Source organism: Scleropages formosus, chromosome 5 (genome assembly GCF_900964775.1).
Source record: "Scleropages formosus chromosome 5, fSclFor1.1, whole genome shotgun sequence".
NCBI classification, from domain to species: domain Eukaryota; kingdom Metazoa; phylum Chordata; class Actinopteri; order Osteoglossiformes; family Osteoglossidae; genus Scleropages; species Scleropages formosus.
In genome coordinates, this window is record NC_041810.1 from 30,868,907 (window position 1) to 30,884,719 (window position 15,813).

The 15,813-nt window shown below is 45.8% G+C and overlaps 2 protein-coding genes across 3 annotated transcripts; both read right to left on the reverse strand.

Annotated features, from left to right (window-relative positions):
- Window positions 1–3,010: 3,010 nt before the first annotated feature.
- On the reverse strand, window positions 3,011–5,062 carry LOC114910605 (SLAM family member 9-like). Of its 2 annotated transcripts, none has more exons than XM_029252521.1 (5): window positions 4,998–5,062; window positions 4,395–4,712; window positions 3,899–4,156; window positions 3,453–3,564; window positions 3,011–3,277 (listed from the first exon to the last, which is right to left on the reverse strand). In XM_029252521.1, the coding sequence occupies exons 1-5, from the start codon at window positions 5,047–5,049 to the stop codon at window positions 3,211–3,213; spliced, it is 807 nt and encodes a 268-aa protein (XP_029108354.1). In that variant the 5' UTR covers window positions 5,050–5,062; the 3' UTR covers window positions 3,011–3,210. The 2 variants fall into 2 exon arrangements, with proteins under 2 accessions (XP_029108354.1, XP_029108355.1); XM_029252522.1 differs by having other exon boundaries at window positions 4,395–4,730; window positions 4,998–5,048.
- Window positions 5,063–7,786: 2,724 nt separating this feature from the next.
- On the reverse strand, window positions 7,787–9,234 carry LOC108928310 (endonuclease domain-containing 1 protein). Its single transcript, XM_018742195.2, has 2 exons — window positions 8,902–9,234; window positions 7,787–8,317 (listed from the first exon to the last, which is right to left on the reverse strand). The coding sequence occupies exons 1-2, from the start codon at window positions 9,223–9,225 to the stop codon at window positions 7,787–7,789; spliced, it is 855 nt and encodes a 284-aa protein (XP_018597711.2). The 5' UTR covers window positions 9,226–9,234.
- Window positions 9,235–15,813: the final 6,579 nt, after the last annotated feature.

Below are 15,813 nucleotides of genomic sequence, written 5' to 3' on the forward strand. Positions count from 1 at the left end.
TTGACTAAGTCGTGCTTCCTTCAGTTAAGAAACATAGCTAAATTGCAGCGTTTCCTATGTAGACGGGATTCTGAGAAACTAGTTCATGCTTTTGTTTCCAGCAGGCTGGATTACTGTAATGCTTTATTGTCGGGTTGTCCATACCAGACTGTATCCAGGCTACAGTTGGTACGAAATGCTGCTGCGAGAATTGTCACTAGAATTAGGAAGTTTGATCATATAACACCTGTACTTAAATCATTGCATTGCCTACCGGTCGCTTAGAGTTGATTATAAAATGCTACTCTTGACCTATAAGGCAGTACATGGCATTGCTTCAGCTTACCTTTGTGAGATCATTAGTTCTTATATCCCAGAACGATATCTCCGTTCAATAGATGCGGGTTACCTTAACGTACCTGTGATCAATAAGACCTCAGTAAGAGGTCCCGCCTTTAGTTATAGAGCACCTAAACTGTGGAATAGTCTACCAGTTACTGTCAGAAATGCCCCGTCTGTTTCTGTTTTCAAATCCCGATTAAAGACTTACATGTTCACTCAGGCATTCCACCTAGTAATGTAATTTGACCTGCCTTGGTTGTTTATCACCTTTATAAAAATGCATATTAAATTTAAGTAACATATTACTATGTCTGTTCTATCTTCTTGAGCACTGCCTCACTACATAAGACCTGAGGAGGCCAGCCAGATGTGACAGACAAATCCTGTGCTGACTGAGGATGATGTCCGTCTTCTGAGCTGGGGATCCAAGATGCCATTTAGCAACATCATCATTAATTGTCGCACACCGGCTTACACACACACATTTTCAGAACCGCTCGTCCCATACGGGGTCGCGGGGAACCGGAGCCTACCCGGTAACACAGGGCGTAAGGCCAGAGGGGGAAGGGGACACACCCAGGACAGGACGCCAGTCCGCCACAAAGCACCCCAAGCAGGACTCGAACCCCAGACCCACCGGAGAGCAGGACTGTGGTCCAACCCACTGCGCCACCGCGCCACCACACCCCCTCCACCGGCTTACAGTTGTTGCTTAATCTAGAATGCCCAGGAGGGGTGGGCAATGTCTGTGTCAAAGCGCTCTGTTTCACTGCGTGAGAAGAGCGCTCTATAAAAATAAATTGAATTGAATATTTAGATTGAGTCATTTAGTACACTCATTTCTCCAAAGCTAGAAGTAACTTCAAGGCAAAGAGAAGAGCATTTCACAACAGCCTAAGAGCTTCAGATACAGACACCGGGTATCGAAACACAGCTTGTGCAACAGGACCATTTTTCTGAGAAATGGTCCTCCAGTAGCGGCGTATAGGATCGAGGATCAGAAAGGAGTGTGGTATGAAAGTTTGATTCTAAAGTTTTGCTATGCCTATATGCTTATGTATTAGCATGTCTAACTAGTGAAATGGGCTATGCAAGAAAGCGCCACATTCCAGGCAGCAGTCTGGTGCCAGTCTGTCCCTTTCTGTGTAAGCATGTACCCATAGCATATTGGGCGGAATACAGATTTACGTAGTTCCCATGAGACTGTGCGTAATGAGAATGATAACACCGGTGATGGTTAGGAGTGTTTTCATTAAAGGACGGGAGACTGGGGGGCACCTTGACCTGTCTGGAATGATGAAACAAAATATGTATCTCACGATGCTTCTGAAGAACCACCCTAGAATATGTATAAATATTTGCTTGTTTAACCGCTGGGGTGTGACTCTCTGGGAGGCTCACCCATGTGAGTGCATGAATGAACGAATGAACGAACTTCCCTGGAATCTGACTGTCTTGCTCAACTGAGTCTTTTCTTCCTTCCACAGGGCTGGAAGTGAGACACAAATACAGTCATCAACAGTGTGGTTCAGCCAAATGGATGTAAAACTGACTGCCTTGGTCAAACCTGTCAAAGTCCATGACTTCCAGTGACAGGATGTATAAAAAAAAAAAAAAAAAGACACACGGCCACAGAGCAGCACATAAGAGACACCAGAAGAGGATGGTGAAAGTACAATTCACCTGGTATTGAGGTACTAAACAAAGTAATTTTTCCACTCAGGCCATCCCATGATGAACACAGAGCATCAGTGTCACCCAGGCAGATGGGAGACAGGAGGTGAGGGAATGGACCCAAGTGCAGGTGGGTTTTATTCTTGAACAAGTTTGTTGGGCAGGACAAATAGTGATGGTCAGGGACAGGCAAATGTCTTCAAGGCGCAGACGTCAATATGCAGGACTGACTCAACTCAGTGGTCAAGAGAACACACAAGGGTCAGGAACCAGGAGTCTGATAACAAATGTGAAGGCAAAACCACTGAGACTGCAAATCCATACAAGGAGGTGTTTGCGAGAATCTGCAGTGGTCTGTAGTCATGGAGCTCCCTTTATACCTGGTCTCATCAAGGAGCTGCAGGTGTTACCACTCTGCTTGTTCCTAGGGTCTTGACAGTCAACTCCCTCTTTGTGCTTTGAGTTCCAGCCCCAGTTACTAGTTTCTGACGTTTTGTACGTTTTGCACGATGTGTCGACATGTCGAGTGGAACCAAACTGTGTTACTGCCTCTGTTTATTCACCCCAAGTGTCTTTATAAGTTGACCAAAAAAGGTATAAGATGCCCCCAGCAAAAAGACAACAGGAGAAATATTTCTTGAATACTTTTGAGTTGTTTACTTATGTCACTTAATTCCACATGAAGGAAGTTGCTCTGCTTTAACAAAAAGGCTGGATAACAAACATGGTCTCAGTTGTGGTGATAATAGTCGGAAACAGTATCAAATACCGTATCTTTACAGTGAGTCTCCACTCTGTACTAAAACAAATTCTGTATGAGATATCAGCTAATTATCAGGTCATATTCATACTTCCAGTTTTTATTCAGATGAGACAGGAATTGAAACAGATATTCTGCAGTAAATAAAAGCAGAGTAAGGAGTATAATACACATCAGGGGTGACCAACCGTAGTGCACTCCCCCATAACATCATAATCGCAGAGATGGTGAGAATATTTCAATTAGTGTCTGATTTACACCTCAGGACCAGATGATAGGACTTGTCTTACAAATGACTGTCTGAGAAGAGGAAAGAAAATTCGGTGCAAAATAAAAAACAGCTGAACCCTGCAGGCATTGAGGACCAGGGTTGACCCCCTGCAGACACACATGGTGCATTTAACTTTCAGCATTAACATGGAGCATCTAGAGTCTGTTCATTGGTGGAAAGTCTCTCATTTCATCTCCTGCCTTTGTTCTCTCCTACTTTGCCTCTTGGTCCTGCGCTCTTTCTCCCCTTCTCTATAAATATGGTGCAGGGTGTTAAGAAAGAGAAACTATTACATGAAATCATTGCTTGAAGTCACTGCTTTTGTAAAACCAACTTCAGTGACTTCAATTTAAAACACTGTTCAAATTATGAAGATGATCCACAGTGTGGCTGATTGATATGTCAATATTGATGACTGAAACTGACCTGCAGAGTCTCTCTCTAAGGTGGATGGTGAGGACAGCTGATACCATGATGACCAGTCCCACAGAGAACAGTACTGCCTTCATAAGGCACAGTGAGAGAGCAGGAGGGGGGGCTGCAGGAAAGATATTATGAGCAATAAAAGAAAGAGTTCACCAAAAATACTGAACTCACAAACCTGTCTGAGAACCACAATTAACACACAGTAAGAATAAGAAAACACAGTGAATATACACAGAACAGGTAAGTCTGTAATATGGGACAGTGAGTCTCTTTTGGAAAAGTGTTTCCTTTAGATGTCTGACAAGTATTTGCAGGAGGATTATTACAATGTGTTGCTTGTATATGTACAAGTTTTTACTGTATTTATCCGTTTTCCTTGATCACACAGGGTTTTGGTTCATCTATATTTACTTGCACGAAGTCATTGTGTCGGTGTGTGAGATCACCTGCAGAAGTGCACCTCACAGTGTCATTCGTGCTCTTCTCACTGACACCATTATGAACAGTACAGGTGAGAGTAACACCCCCCTCTGCTGGTGAGAGAGAGAAGTGCAGCTCTCTGCCCCTCACTGTCTGGTTCCCCTTCCTCCAGGTGTAGGAGGCACTTTGGTCACCTGATGAGCTGCACATCACATGTACCTCACAGGTTTGCTTCACTGGCAGCCAAGTGGTGTTTAGCTGGATTTTTACTGCTTTTACACTTTCTGGTCAGTAAAAACAGAGACAAGTGCATCAGTAGTGTTACAGCTGGTGATGTGGTGTACAGGAGGTACTGACTGTGACCAACACCAGCTCGTGATGTGGTGTAAAGGCAGTACTGATCGAATGTTGGTACTATAAGTGTGTTATAAACAGCTCCAATCAGGAGTTACTAGGCCACAACCAGAGAGCAAAGAAATCTGTTTTCATTAATATTGTCATCATAATTTTTGTATTTCTTACCATAGAGCTGCAAGTGGACGGTGTGTACGGGAATCTTCACTCTATCTTTCCTCAGCACTGAACGCTGATACACACCACTGTCCTGCAGTATCAGCCCTGTGATCGTCAAACTGAAATCAGAGCTGAGCTGCAGTCGCTCCCTGAACTGGCTATGAAGATTTACATCGTCTTTACCACCTGTGTTTTTTACAATATTTCTGTCATTAAAATACCACTGCATTGTGAAAAAGTCATTCCGTGTCATATTCCCCAGGGCTGAAGGCAGCTCCACAGATTCTCCTTCAGTGCCATTTATCAACAGATTCGAGCCACAAATACCTGGAACACAGAAAAAAACTAAAAATAGATGTGAGAAATTACATTTTAATGAGCGCAGACTTTCAGTGAAGTACGTATGAACTCATACACACTGAAACAAGTGTGAGCATTAAAAAAATTTAGTGATGCGAGAAATACTTCTTGAAAAAATTGCTATGCTAAAACAGTTTTTTTTAATAAGAAATAAATTAATCCATTTAGACAACCTGTGGAAACAAGATCACCATGTATGCAGTGAAAGACACACACACACACACACACACACACACACACACAGATACTCACTGTGTTTCCGATGCCAGAATAAAAGAAGCAGGAGGACCCATCTGAGCTCCATCACTGTGTGCAAATGCAAAGGTAAACCTGCCATTATGTGACTGATGTCGACACTGAATACGTTTCACCATGAATCTATAATAAGTATTTGGGACACAGTTCAGTAAAAGAGGAAGTTACTGTTCACTTGTTGGGGGGGGTTTGTTTCTCCCCTCCTTCCTGGTTCTATTTACATCTCTGGTGGCGCTTCCTTCATACTGAAGGAAGAGCTGAGTGCTGATGGAGAGAGTAGCTCCTTTTATGAACAGTCAGTTCAGATTCTGTATCCCAGGAAAAACTCCTGTTTTGTATGGAGGTGTGGACCACACACACATTCTCGGAAGCAATTGTCCCATACGGGGTCATGGGGAACCGGAGCCTACCCGTAACATAGGGCGTAAGGCCGGAGGGGGAGGGGACACACCCAGGACGGGGGTGTGGACCATAATTCCTGAAAATTATCCTCAATTGTTGCTGCTCAAGTGGGCTTCACAAGTTACTACAGCTTTTCACACATGGTTTCTGTCTAATGTAGCATTTTTTGTTGAATCATAAATAAAATTTATGCCAAAAATGTTTTAATAACAAATGAAAAAATAAAATTTATGAAATAGTACATTTAAGACTATTGCATTATTTAATACACACACATTAACTGAAACTGCTTCCGGCAAACTGTAGCCTAACCCAGCAACACAGTGCATAAGGCTGGAGGGGGAGGGGACATACTCCAGACAGGATGCCAGTCTGTTGCAAGGCACCCCAAGCCAGGCTCGAACCTCAGACCCACCAGAGAGTACGCACAGGCTAAACCCACTGCGCCACCACACCCCTCTGCATTATTTTGTACTAATGCAATTCATTTAAAAAAGTTTATGCTTAAATTTATTTAATTAACTTAAAAAAATTAGTAAATAGTACATTTAATGAATTAAAATGTTAGGTTTTGCAAAAACTGCATGGTCACCTGGCACGGAGACACAGTGAGTAGCACAAGCACTGCATGTCTTTTACAGTCCAGTACTGTTTTCTACATGAACGAGAAGACTTGCTTGTTCTCATCACCGTCATTAAATCAGTAAAATATGTAATAACAAGGATGGAAAGCTATAAAACCATTATTATTAAGAAGGGAAAAAATAAATGTAAAATGTAACTTGTATTTAGATTGAGTCATTTAGCATACGGTTTTCTCCAAAGCTAGAAGTAACTTCAGGGTAAAGAGAAGTGCATTTCACAACAGCCTAAAAGCTTCAGATTCAGACACCACGTATCGAAACACAGCTTATGCAACAGCACCATTTTCCTGAAAAACGATATTCAGGGACAGTAGCGACATATAGGATCGAGGATCAGAAAGGGCTTATGGGTAAAAGTGAGGTACAAATTCAGTCATCGACAGTGTGGTTCAGCCAAAAGGGTGTGAAACTGACTGCTTTGGTCAAACCTGTCAAAGTCCATGACTTCCGGTGACAGGATGTAAAACAAAATGACAGAACCACAGAGCAGCACATAAGAGACACCAGAAGAGGACGTTGACACCACAATTCACCCGACAAAGAGGTACTAAATATAAAGAGTAATTTTTCCACTCAGTCTATCCCATGAGCTCCCTCTTTGTACTTCGAATCACAGTCCCAGTTACTAGTCTCTGGCTTTATGTACATTTTGCACGAGATGCTGACATGTTGAATGGAACCAAACTGTGTTACTGCCTCTGTTTATTCACCCCAAGTGTCTTTACAAGTTGAGAAGTTGAAGAAGGTGTAAGACGCCCCCAGGAAACAGACAACGGGAGAAATACACACACACACACACACATTTTCAGAACCGCTTGTCCCATACGGGGTCACGGAGCCTAACCCGGCAACTCAGGGCGTAAGGCTGGAGGGGGAAGGGACACACCCAGGACGGGACGCCAGTCCGCCGCAAGGCACCCCAAGAGGGACCCGAACCCCAGACCCACCAGAGAGCAGGACCTGGTCCAACCCACTGCGCCACCACGCCCCCCCCAGGTATGAAATAACAAATCTTTAATTTTTGTATTTATTTCTAAAGTAAAACAAACAATAAAAAGCTTGTGTATAGGCTTGGCTCCCTCGTTCCTCCAGCTGTTTGAAGATTTTACTGTTGGGTTTGAAAAAGACCTCTTCATCTTTATTCTTGAGATGTCATGAGGTTGTGTTTTTTTCCTGGAGTGTGTTCACATTGCGTAAAACATCCACAAACACTCCAGCAGATATCAGCTCCATAGCTAGGTGCCAATATAAAAGCCTATGTTTACTGCTATAACCATAGGTGAGATTTTTTTAATAAACTTGTTCCAAAACATTCCAGCAGATATCAGCCCCACAGATGCAGTAGGTGCTGATATAAAATCCATTGTTTAGCGCTTTTTTAACTTGTCTTCCAGAAACATCCACAAGAAAATTAAATCACATAATAACACATGAAAATAAAGGGTTGATTGTGTACTTGGTATTTGGTGAAGGATCTTAAGAAATGCACAACCCAGAAGTACTTCAATGCAGCATATATATTTAATGTGTAATTGATGTGACAATACATGTTTTGTTGTTTGATTTTTTATTTATACATTTGGCAGAAGCATTTCTCCGAAGCGACGTACAACTGAGAGAAACAAAGCGCATTCCATAACAGAGAAGAGCTTTATATGAAAAAAACATCACCATAATCTGTGATATAGCCAGCAGATTCATCTTCCCCACATTAGCACAAGCTTAAAATCAGTAAACTGTCTACATTGTGAGGCATTGCTCCGGAAATATCTGAATACCTGTGCTGAAATCCTCCGTTAACTGCAATTCATTCACTGACTTTTGCTCCAGTTGAATATTTGCCTGTTCATCAGTGTTGTAACCCCAGTATGCCCCTGACAACCATTTCCCTGACTTGGTCTCGCAGCAGAATGCCGTCCACATCATCTTTGGGATGATCACTCTGTTCTTCAGCTTGCCTTCACCAGGGACAGCACCAATCAGCACATAAGCTTGTGAATCTTTGCAATCCGTCATCATGATCTTAACAACATGTTCCTCCATTTTACTCCAGCTGCCTTGATTGAAGTTTTTTTTCTGAGGAACAATGTTTGTAAGTGTACAGGTGGATTCGGCAGTGCTTTCATCTGTGGCATATTGCCGGGGTAATAAGTGACCTCTGTCGAATCCACTTGAATCCTTGTAATCTTCGTCGGTGGCTTGATTAGGGTAAATTTTCGTTCGGATTTCGTCTCCCATCTCTTTATTTTCTTCTGTGTGTAATTCATCAAGCTGTAGGTAAAAATGTTTTTTTTTTTTTTTTAGTAATTCAGGTGTTAGAAAACAACAACAAAACAAAATGACAGAATGACTGCAGTTTTACATTTCAACTTTTCAAAATGTTAAACAATGGATAGCTTATTTAGTACAGTTTAAGAAAGCCCAGTAGGAGCTTCAGAAGTACAGTCATGGCAGGAAAAGTGCAGTGGTGCAAGACAGACATACTGGGATGCACTGGATGTGTTTTCATTAGAATATGAGATAATTTTAATCACCTGATGCACTTGGAAATAAGTCCACAAATCTATTAATAATATATGATTAAGTAGTTTGCCAAAACTGGAGATCCAGGCTGGAGTGCAATGAACTCTCTGTGCCAGACCCTCCAGCAGACTATAATCCCATATGGAAAGTTCACCAAGCATCCGCTCAAACATATAACCAGTTGAATACTCCTAACTGCCAAAATGCATGAATTCAGTAAAAACATTACAATGTAATATATACCATTATCACTAAAGAAGGATAATATAAAATGCAAAAAATAAAATGTGCTAATTGTATCACACAACTCAAAAGTAATGAAAGGAACGTACCTGAGGCTCAATAAACCAGTATGCACTTCTTGCACCTGTGTTTTCTGTGCCAGTGAATTTATAAGCAGAAAAAACAGGAATCTTGTTGTCTGTGTCATAGAGCGTTGCAAACCTGTATTTGCCATTGTAATATTGACATATTGCCTTGTAGCGATTTTGATTTTTAATTGTTCCATCTTCAAGGATGCCAGGAATCTTTGGAAAGAATGCGCTCACAAAGAAATCTTTACATGTGTCAAATTTGTCAACAACCTCTTCTTGAGTGACAGGCAGAAAGTTCAACAGAATGAGACACAGAAGTGTGTGTGCAAACACATACATCATCTTCGCTGAACAAGAGCAAATAAAGTAAAGTGAGATGTGCACTTGCTGCTGAATGAGGTGTTACCCTTGTGCCTAAGTTACTAATATACTGATGGTACCTGAGCTGAGTCCACCCACAGCAACTCTACGAGAAGCCTATTGGCTGCTGAGTGTTCCAGCTCATCTGTTCATCTCTGCTTTTACCCTTTTTAAGTATTAAGTGTACTTCTGTTTCTTATTCACACCTCTGTGACATAACACTGAAGGGTGTTCTAAGCCTTTGTGTGGTGTTTGCATGCAGGACATAGCAAGGACAAGTTCTTTTTTGGAACCAATACCAGTAACATGTTTTTGTTTCATACTGTTGTTTCCAAATTAAAATTTGCAACTCCTGGAAGCCCCCTCCGTGAACCGCCACCTTACCGTGGTGGAGGGGTTTGAGTGCCTGAATGAGTCCAGGAGCTATGTTCTCTGGGGCTATATGCCCCTGGTAGGGTCTCCCATGGCAGACAGGTCCTGGATGACAGACGAGACAAAGCGCGGTTCAAAAACCCCTTATGAAGAAAAAAATCAAGGCTTTCGTTTACCCCGCCCGGTATGGGGTCACCGGGGCCCCACCCTGGAGCCAGGCCTGGGGGGGGGGCTCGCATGTGAGCGCCTGGTGGCCAGGTCTATGCCCACGGGGCCTGGCCGGGCTCAGCCCAAAGCCATGACGTGGAGCCGCTCTTCGGTGGGCTCACCACCTGCCGGAGGAACCGTAAGGGGCCGGTGCATTGTGATTTGGGCGGTGGTCGGGGCCGAGTGCCCGGCCGACCCAAACCTTGGGCGCCAACTCTGGTTTTTGGGACTTGGAATGTCACCTCACTGGCTGGGAAGGAGCCTGAGCTGGTGCGGGAAGTTGAGAGATACCATCTAGATATAGTCGGGCTCACTTCCACTCACAGCTTGGGTTCTGGAACCACTCTTCTTGATCAAGGGTGGACTCTCCACTATTCTGGCGTTGCCCAGGGTGAGAGGCGGCGGGCGGGTGTGGGCTTATTAATAGCCCCCCAGTTCAGCCGCCATGTGTTGGAGTCTACCCCGGTGAATGAGAGGGTCGTCTCCCTACGCCTTCGGGTCAGGGAACGGTCTCTCACTGTCGTTTGTGCTTATGCGCCTAGCGGCAGTGTAGAGTACCCGGCCTTTTTAGAGTCCTTGGGGGGCGTGCTGGAAAGCGCTCCCACTGGGGACTCTGTCGTTCTACTGGGGGACTTTAACGCCCACGTGGGCAGCGACAGTGATACCTGGAGGGGCATGATTGGGAGGAACGGCCTCCCTGATCTGAACCCGAGCGGTGAGTTGTTATTGGATTTCTGTGCTAGTCGCGGTTTATCCATAACGAACACCATGTTCATGCATAAGGGTGTCCATCAGTGCACATGGCACCAGGACGCCCTAGGTCGGAGGTCGATGATCGACTTTGTAGTCGTTTCTTCTGACCTTCGGCCATATGTTTTGGACACTCGGGTGAAGAGAGGGGCTGAGCTGTCAACTGATCACCACCTGGTGGTGAGTTGGATTCGATGGCGGGGGAAAAAGCTGGACAGACCTGGCAGGCCCAAACGCATAGTGAGGGTCTGTTGGGAACGTTTGGCGGAGGCCCCTGTCAGAGAGGTCTTCAACTCCCACCTCCGACAGAGCTTCAACCAAGTCCCGAGGGAGGTGGGGGACATCGAGTCTGAATGGACTATGTTCCGCGCCTCCATTGTCGGGGCGGCGGTTCGGAGCTGCGGCCATAAGGTCTCCGGCGCCTGTCACGGCGACAATCCCCGAACACGGTGGTGGACACCGGAAGTAAGGGATGCCGTCAAGCTGAAGAAGGAGTTCTATTGGGCCTGGCTGGCTCATGGGACTCCTGAAGCAGCTGACAGGTACCGACGGGCCAAACGGAGCGCGGCTCTGGCAGTCGCCGCGGCAAAAACTCGGGCTTGGGAGGAGTTCGGTGAGGCCATGGAGGAAGACTTTCGGTCGGCCTCAAAGAGATTCTGGCAAACCATCCGGCGACTCAGAGGGGGGAAGCGGTGTTCTACGAACACTGTTTACAGTGGAAGTGGTGCGCTGCTGACCTCAGCTGAAGATGTCCTCGGGCGGTGGAAGGAGTACTTTGAGGATCTCCTCAATCCCTCCGACACGCCTTCCGTAGAGGAAGCTGAGGCTGGGGACTTGGAGGGGGACTCGTCCATTACCCTGGCTGAAGTTGCTGAGGTAGTCAAAAAACTCCTCGGTGGCAAGGCTCCGGGGGTGGATGAGATCCGCCCTGAGTTTCTCAAGTCTCTGGATGTTGTGGGGCTGTCTTGGCTGACACGCCTCTGCAGCATCGCGTGGAGTTCGGGAACAGTGCCTCTGGACTGGCAGACCGGGGTGGTGGTCCCTCTTTTTAAGAAGGGGGACCGGAGATTGTGTTCCAACTACAGGGGGATCACACTCCTTAGCCTCCCTGGGAAAGTCTATGCCAGGGTACTGGAAAGGAGAATCCGACCGATAGTTGAACCTCGGATTCAGGAGGAGCAATGCGGTTTTCGCCCTGGCCGTGGAACACTGGACCAGCTCTATACCCTCACTAGGGTGCTGGAGGGTTCGTGGGAGTTTGCCCAACCAGTCCATCTGTGTTTTGTGGACCTGGAGAATGCATTCGACCGTGTCCCTCGTGGCATCCTATGGGGGGTACTTTGGGATTATGGGGTTCGGGGCTCGTTGCTACGGGCTGTTCGTTCCCTGTATGACCGGAGCAGGAGCTTGGTTCGCATTGCCGGCAGTAAGTCAGACCTGTTCCCGGTGCATGTTGGACTCCGCCAGGGCTGCCCTTTGTCACCGATTCTGTTCATTATCTTCATGGACAGAATTTCTAGGCGCAGCCAGGGAACGGAGGGTGTCTGTTTTGGTGGCCGTGAGATCTCGTCTCTGCTTTTTGCGGACGATGTGGTCCTGTTGGCTTCAACAAGTCAAGACTTGCAGCGTGCACTGGGGAGGTTTGCAGCCGAGTGCGAAGCGGTGGGGATGAGAATCAGCACCTCCAAATCCGAGGCCATGGTTCTCAGTCGGAAAAAGGTGGATTGCCCCCTCCGGGTTAGGGGGGAGTTGCTCCCTCAAGTGGAGGAGTTTAAGTATCTCGGGGTCTTGTTCACGAGTGAGGGAAAAATGGAGCGGCAGGTTGACGGACGGATCGGTGCGGCGTCCGCAGTAATGCGGTCATTGTACCAGTCTGTTGTGGTGAAGAGGGAGCTGAGTCGTAAGGCGAAGCTCTCAATTTACCGGTCGATCTACGTTCCTACCCTCACCTGTGGTCATGAACTCTGGATCATGACCGAAAGAATGAGATCGCGGATACAAGCGGCAGAAATGAATTTCCTCCGCAGAGTGGCTGGGTGCACCCTTAGGGATAGGGTGAGGAGCTCAGTCACCCGGGAGGAGCTCAGAGTAGAGCCGCTGCTCCTCCGCATCGAGAGGAGCCAGTTGAGGTGGCTCGGGCATCTGTTCCGGATGCCTCCTGGACGCCTCCCTGGGGAGGTGTTCCGGGCTTGTCCCACTGGGAGGAGGCCTCGGGGAAGACCCAGGACACGTTGGAGAGACTATGTCTCCCGGCTGGCCTGGGAACGCCTTGGGGTTCCCCCAGAGGAACTGGAGGAGGTGTGCGGGGAGAGGGAAGTCTGGAGGACTCTGCTCGGACTGCTGCCCCCGTGACCCGGCCCCGGATAAAAGCGGAGGAAGATGGATGGATGGAACTCCTGGAAGCCTGGCAGATACAAATCTCTTGCCAAAAAATGAGATATGTAATAGTTGATACTTATTTCCCACTTAGGGGAGCATACTGGTGTAGTGGTGCACTGGGCTTAGCCAGGTCTGGGGTTTGAGTCCTGCATGGGGTGCCTTGTGATGGAATGATGTCCTGTCCTGGGTGTGTCCCCTCCCCTTCAGCCTTGTACCCTGTGTTCCCAAGTTAGGCTCCAGTTCACCGGGACCCTGCTTGGGACAAGTGGTTTCAGTCAATGTGTATATTTCCCACTTAAAAGATCTGTGATGCTATACTGACTACCTTTAAGCATTTGATATACATTAATAGACAAATATAAAGTGCAATAAGTTTTCATATGCAAAATAATAGTCAGTAAGGCTGAACTATAACTCATCTTGTTATTAGAACAGATAAGCAGACTGAAACATAATACACACACATTTCTGAACCGCTTGTCCCATACGGGGTCACGGGTAACCGGAGCCTAACCCGGCAACACAGGGCGTAAGGCTGGAGGGGGAGGGGACACACCCAGGACGGGACGCCAGTCCATCGCAAGGCACCCCAAGTGGGACTCGAACCCCAGACCCACTGGAGAGCAGGACTGTGGTTCAACCCACTGCACCACCCCACCCCACCCCACCCCACCCCACCCCACCCCACCCCACCCCCTGAAACATAATACATTAACATTATTTCACATTATCTTGTTCTGGAAACATTGAAAGATTTTCTCTCTTCCATCCTCCCACGTGATGAGAAAGCCTACTATGTGCAATGACTGAAAGATATTCCGCTCTTTTGGAATTTGTGGAGTTCCTCTTTTTGCTGATAGCTGCCAATGATTCATTAAAATTTGTATTCGTTTCAAGTTCCTTCGTGTTGCAGCGCAGTCTATTCTGCGTGCAGTTTTTTTAAAGGATTTTACAGTTTCATGCTGCATCTTGTCACTATTTGACCTAGTTAGTGCTTAATATTAACCAAAGCTGTTAACACAGTGTTAAACAAGCAACCTTTTGCAGCTCCATACACTCCATGTACTCACACTCCCCCAATCTGTGTAACTGTCTTAAACTACATCATTATTACCATGTTTCTAGTGACCTCCTCATTCTCTTACTGCTTGACACATATATTATCATAAAAGCATATAAAAAATTACTACAGCAACACTTGTCAATTTTAATGTGACAGTTCTCATAGCACATGCAAAAATAGATCATTAGTCAAGCACCATGCTCAGCTCACACAAACAATTCAAAGAAAAATTGTGGTTTCAGCAGGTTGGTAGTTGTCACTTCTTACAGAATGGAGTACTCGTGCACCTTTCAACACACATATGTTACACGACAGTTTTTGGATTGATTATCATTGACATTCAAACTCCTAAATAACTTCCAAGACAAGTGTGGGTGTGTAACACTATGAAAATCATCACTCTTCTGCTGATGTTCTGAAGAAGGAACTGTTGCTATGCGGTGTGCACAGAACCAGTCCCTGTGTGACCATTCTGCACGGCTCACCCAGCATCAAAGTTACTGTATGTTAAGGATGGTCATTCATTTTTTAAAGAGAAACAGTGACTTCCAGCTGGGGCCTACAGCCCTTTGAGAACAATTGAGGATCCTATCTGGGTAGCATCACACTATTAAATTTAACCATGCTCTGGTTTCCTCCCACAGGCCAAAGACATGCAGTTCAGTTGGATTGGACACTCTGAATTGCTTCTAGTCCATGTAGAAGCGTAGTAGCTCCAGGTCCTTCCTGAGTGGTGGGTTTAATCTTTGATTAATTTTGTTCTTCTATAAAATACTTTCATATATGGGTGGCACAACAAGTAGCGCTGCTGTCTCACAGCGCCTGAGTGGTGCGAGAGAACATGGGTTTGGTCCCTGCTCAGCCTGTGTGGAGTTTGCATGTTCTCCCTGTGTTTGCGTGGGTTTCCTCTAGGTGCTCCGGTTTCCTCCCACACTCAAAAGACATGCTGTTCAGGTTCCCCCATAGTGTGTGAGTGAGAGAGAGTGTGTTCCACTGATGCATGGATGAGTGACCCATTGTAAATAGTGTATCTAACAGTGTAAGTCGCCTTGGTGAATAAGGTGTGTGGGCTGATAACACTACACAGAGTTCATTGGGAGTTGCTCTGGAGAAAAGCATCTGCTAAGTAAGTGCCTTGCTCAACATTACTATTGCCAGAGGTGGGGATCAAACCTGCAACTTTTGGGTCCAAAGGCAGTAAGTCTAAGCACTACAGTACCAGCTGTCCTCGTGACAGCTTTAAATTATTATATTGACGTGCATGAGACATTTTTGTAACAGTGCTTATTTTGAGGACTTATGAAGACTTTATGTAAAGGCATAGGATATTACCTAAACATTTTAGTTCTCTGTCCCTGGGCAAGGCTCCGGCGAAGGAAACAGGAGGTGGGTGATTGGTGCTGGCAGCTGGACCTGTCACTGGGCACGCACTTCCATGGGAATACTCCATTTACGGCAAGGGGCAGCCATGTGCCAAAAAGTCTGGCCAGACCGGTTTAGTCAGAGGAAGAGTAGATAGTGGAATCGTCGTCTGGCCTTTATGTCACTTTGGGCTAAAATCTTCAGCAGGCCCTGAACCACATTTCACATCAGTTCCTGACATGTACCAGTGCTTGTAGGTGCTTCTCTGGAAAATACGATCTGCTCTGGGACATCCCCTCTTTGTATGTATGTATGTGTATGTGTATATGTATCTGTGTATATGTATGGGTATGCTATGTTTTTAAAGAAAAACCCATGCAAGGTATGAATTTTCTTCTACTAAAAAAATTAACATTTACTCTGTACAGTATTTAATT

Excerpts from the sequence above, each read along its gene's own strand:
- LOC114910605 (XM_029252521.1), bottom strand. The coding sequence starts at position 5,049 with ATGGAGCTCAGATGGGTCCTCCTGCTTCTTTTATTCTGGCATCGGAAA. Across the intron at positions 4,713-4,997 it reads ATTCTGGCATCGGAAACACA|GTATTTGTGGCTCGAATCTG; the intron begins GTGAGTATCTGT and ends TCTGTGTTCCAG. Across the intron at positions 3,278-3,452 it reads CTTAGAGAGAGACTCTGCAG|AGAAGGGGAGAAAGAGCGCA; the intron begins GTCAGTTTCAGT and ends CCATATTTATAG.
- LOC108928310 (XM_018742195.2), bottom strand. The coding sequence starts at position 9,225 with ATGATGTATGTGTTTGCACACACACTTCTGTGTCTCATTCTGTTGAAC. Across the intron at positions 8,318-8,901 it reads ACTGGTTTATTGAGCCTCAG|CTTGATGAATTACACACAGA; the intron begins GTACGTTCCTTT and ends TTTTACCTACAG.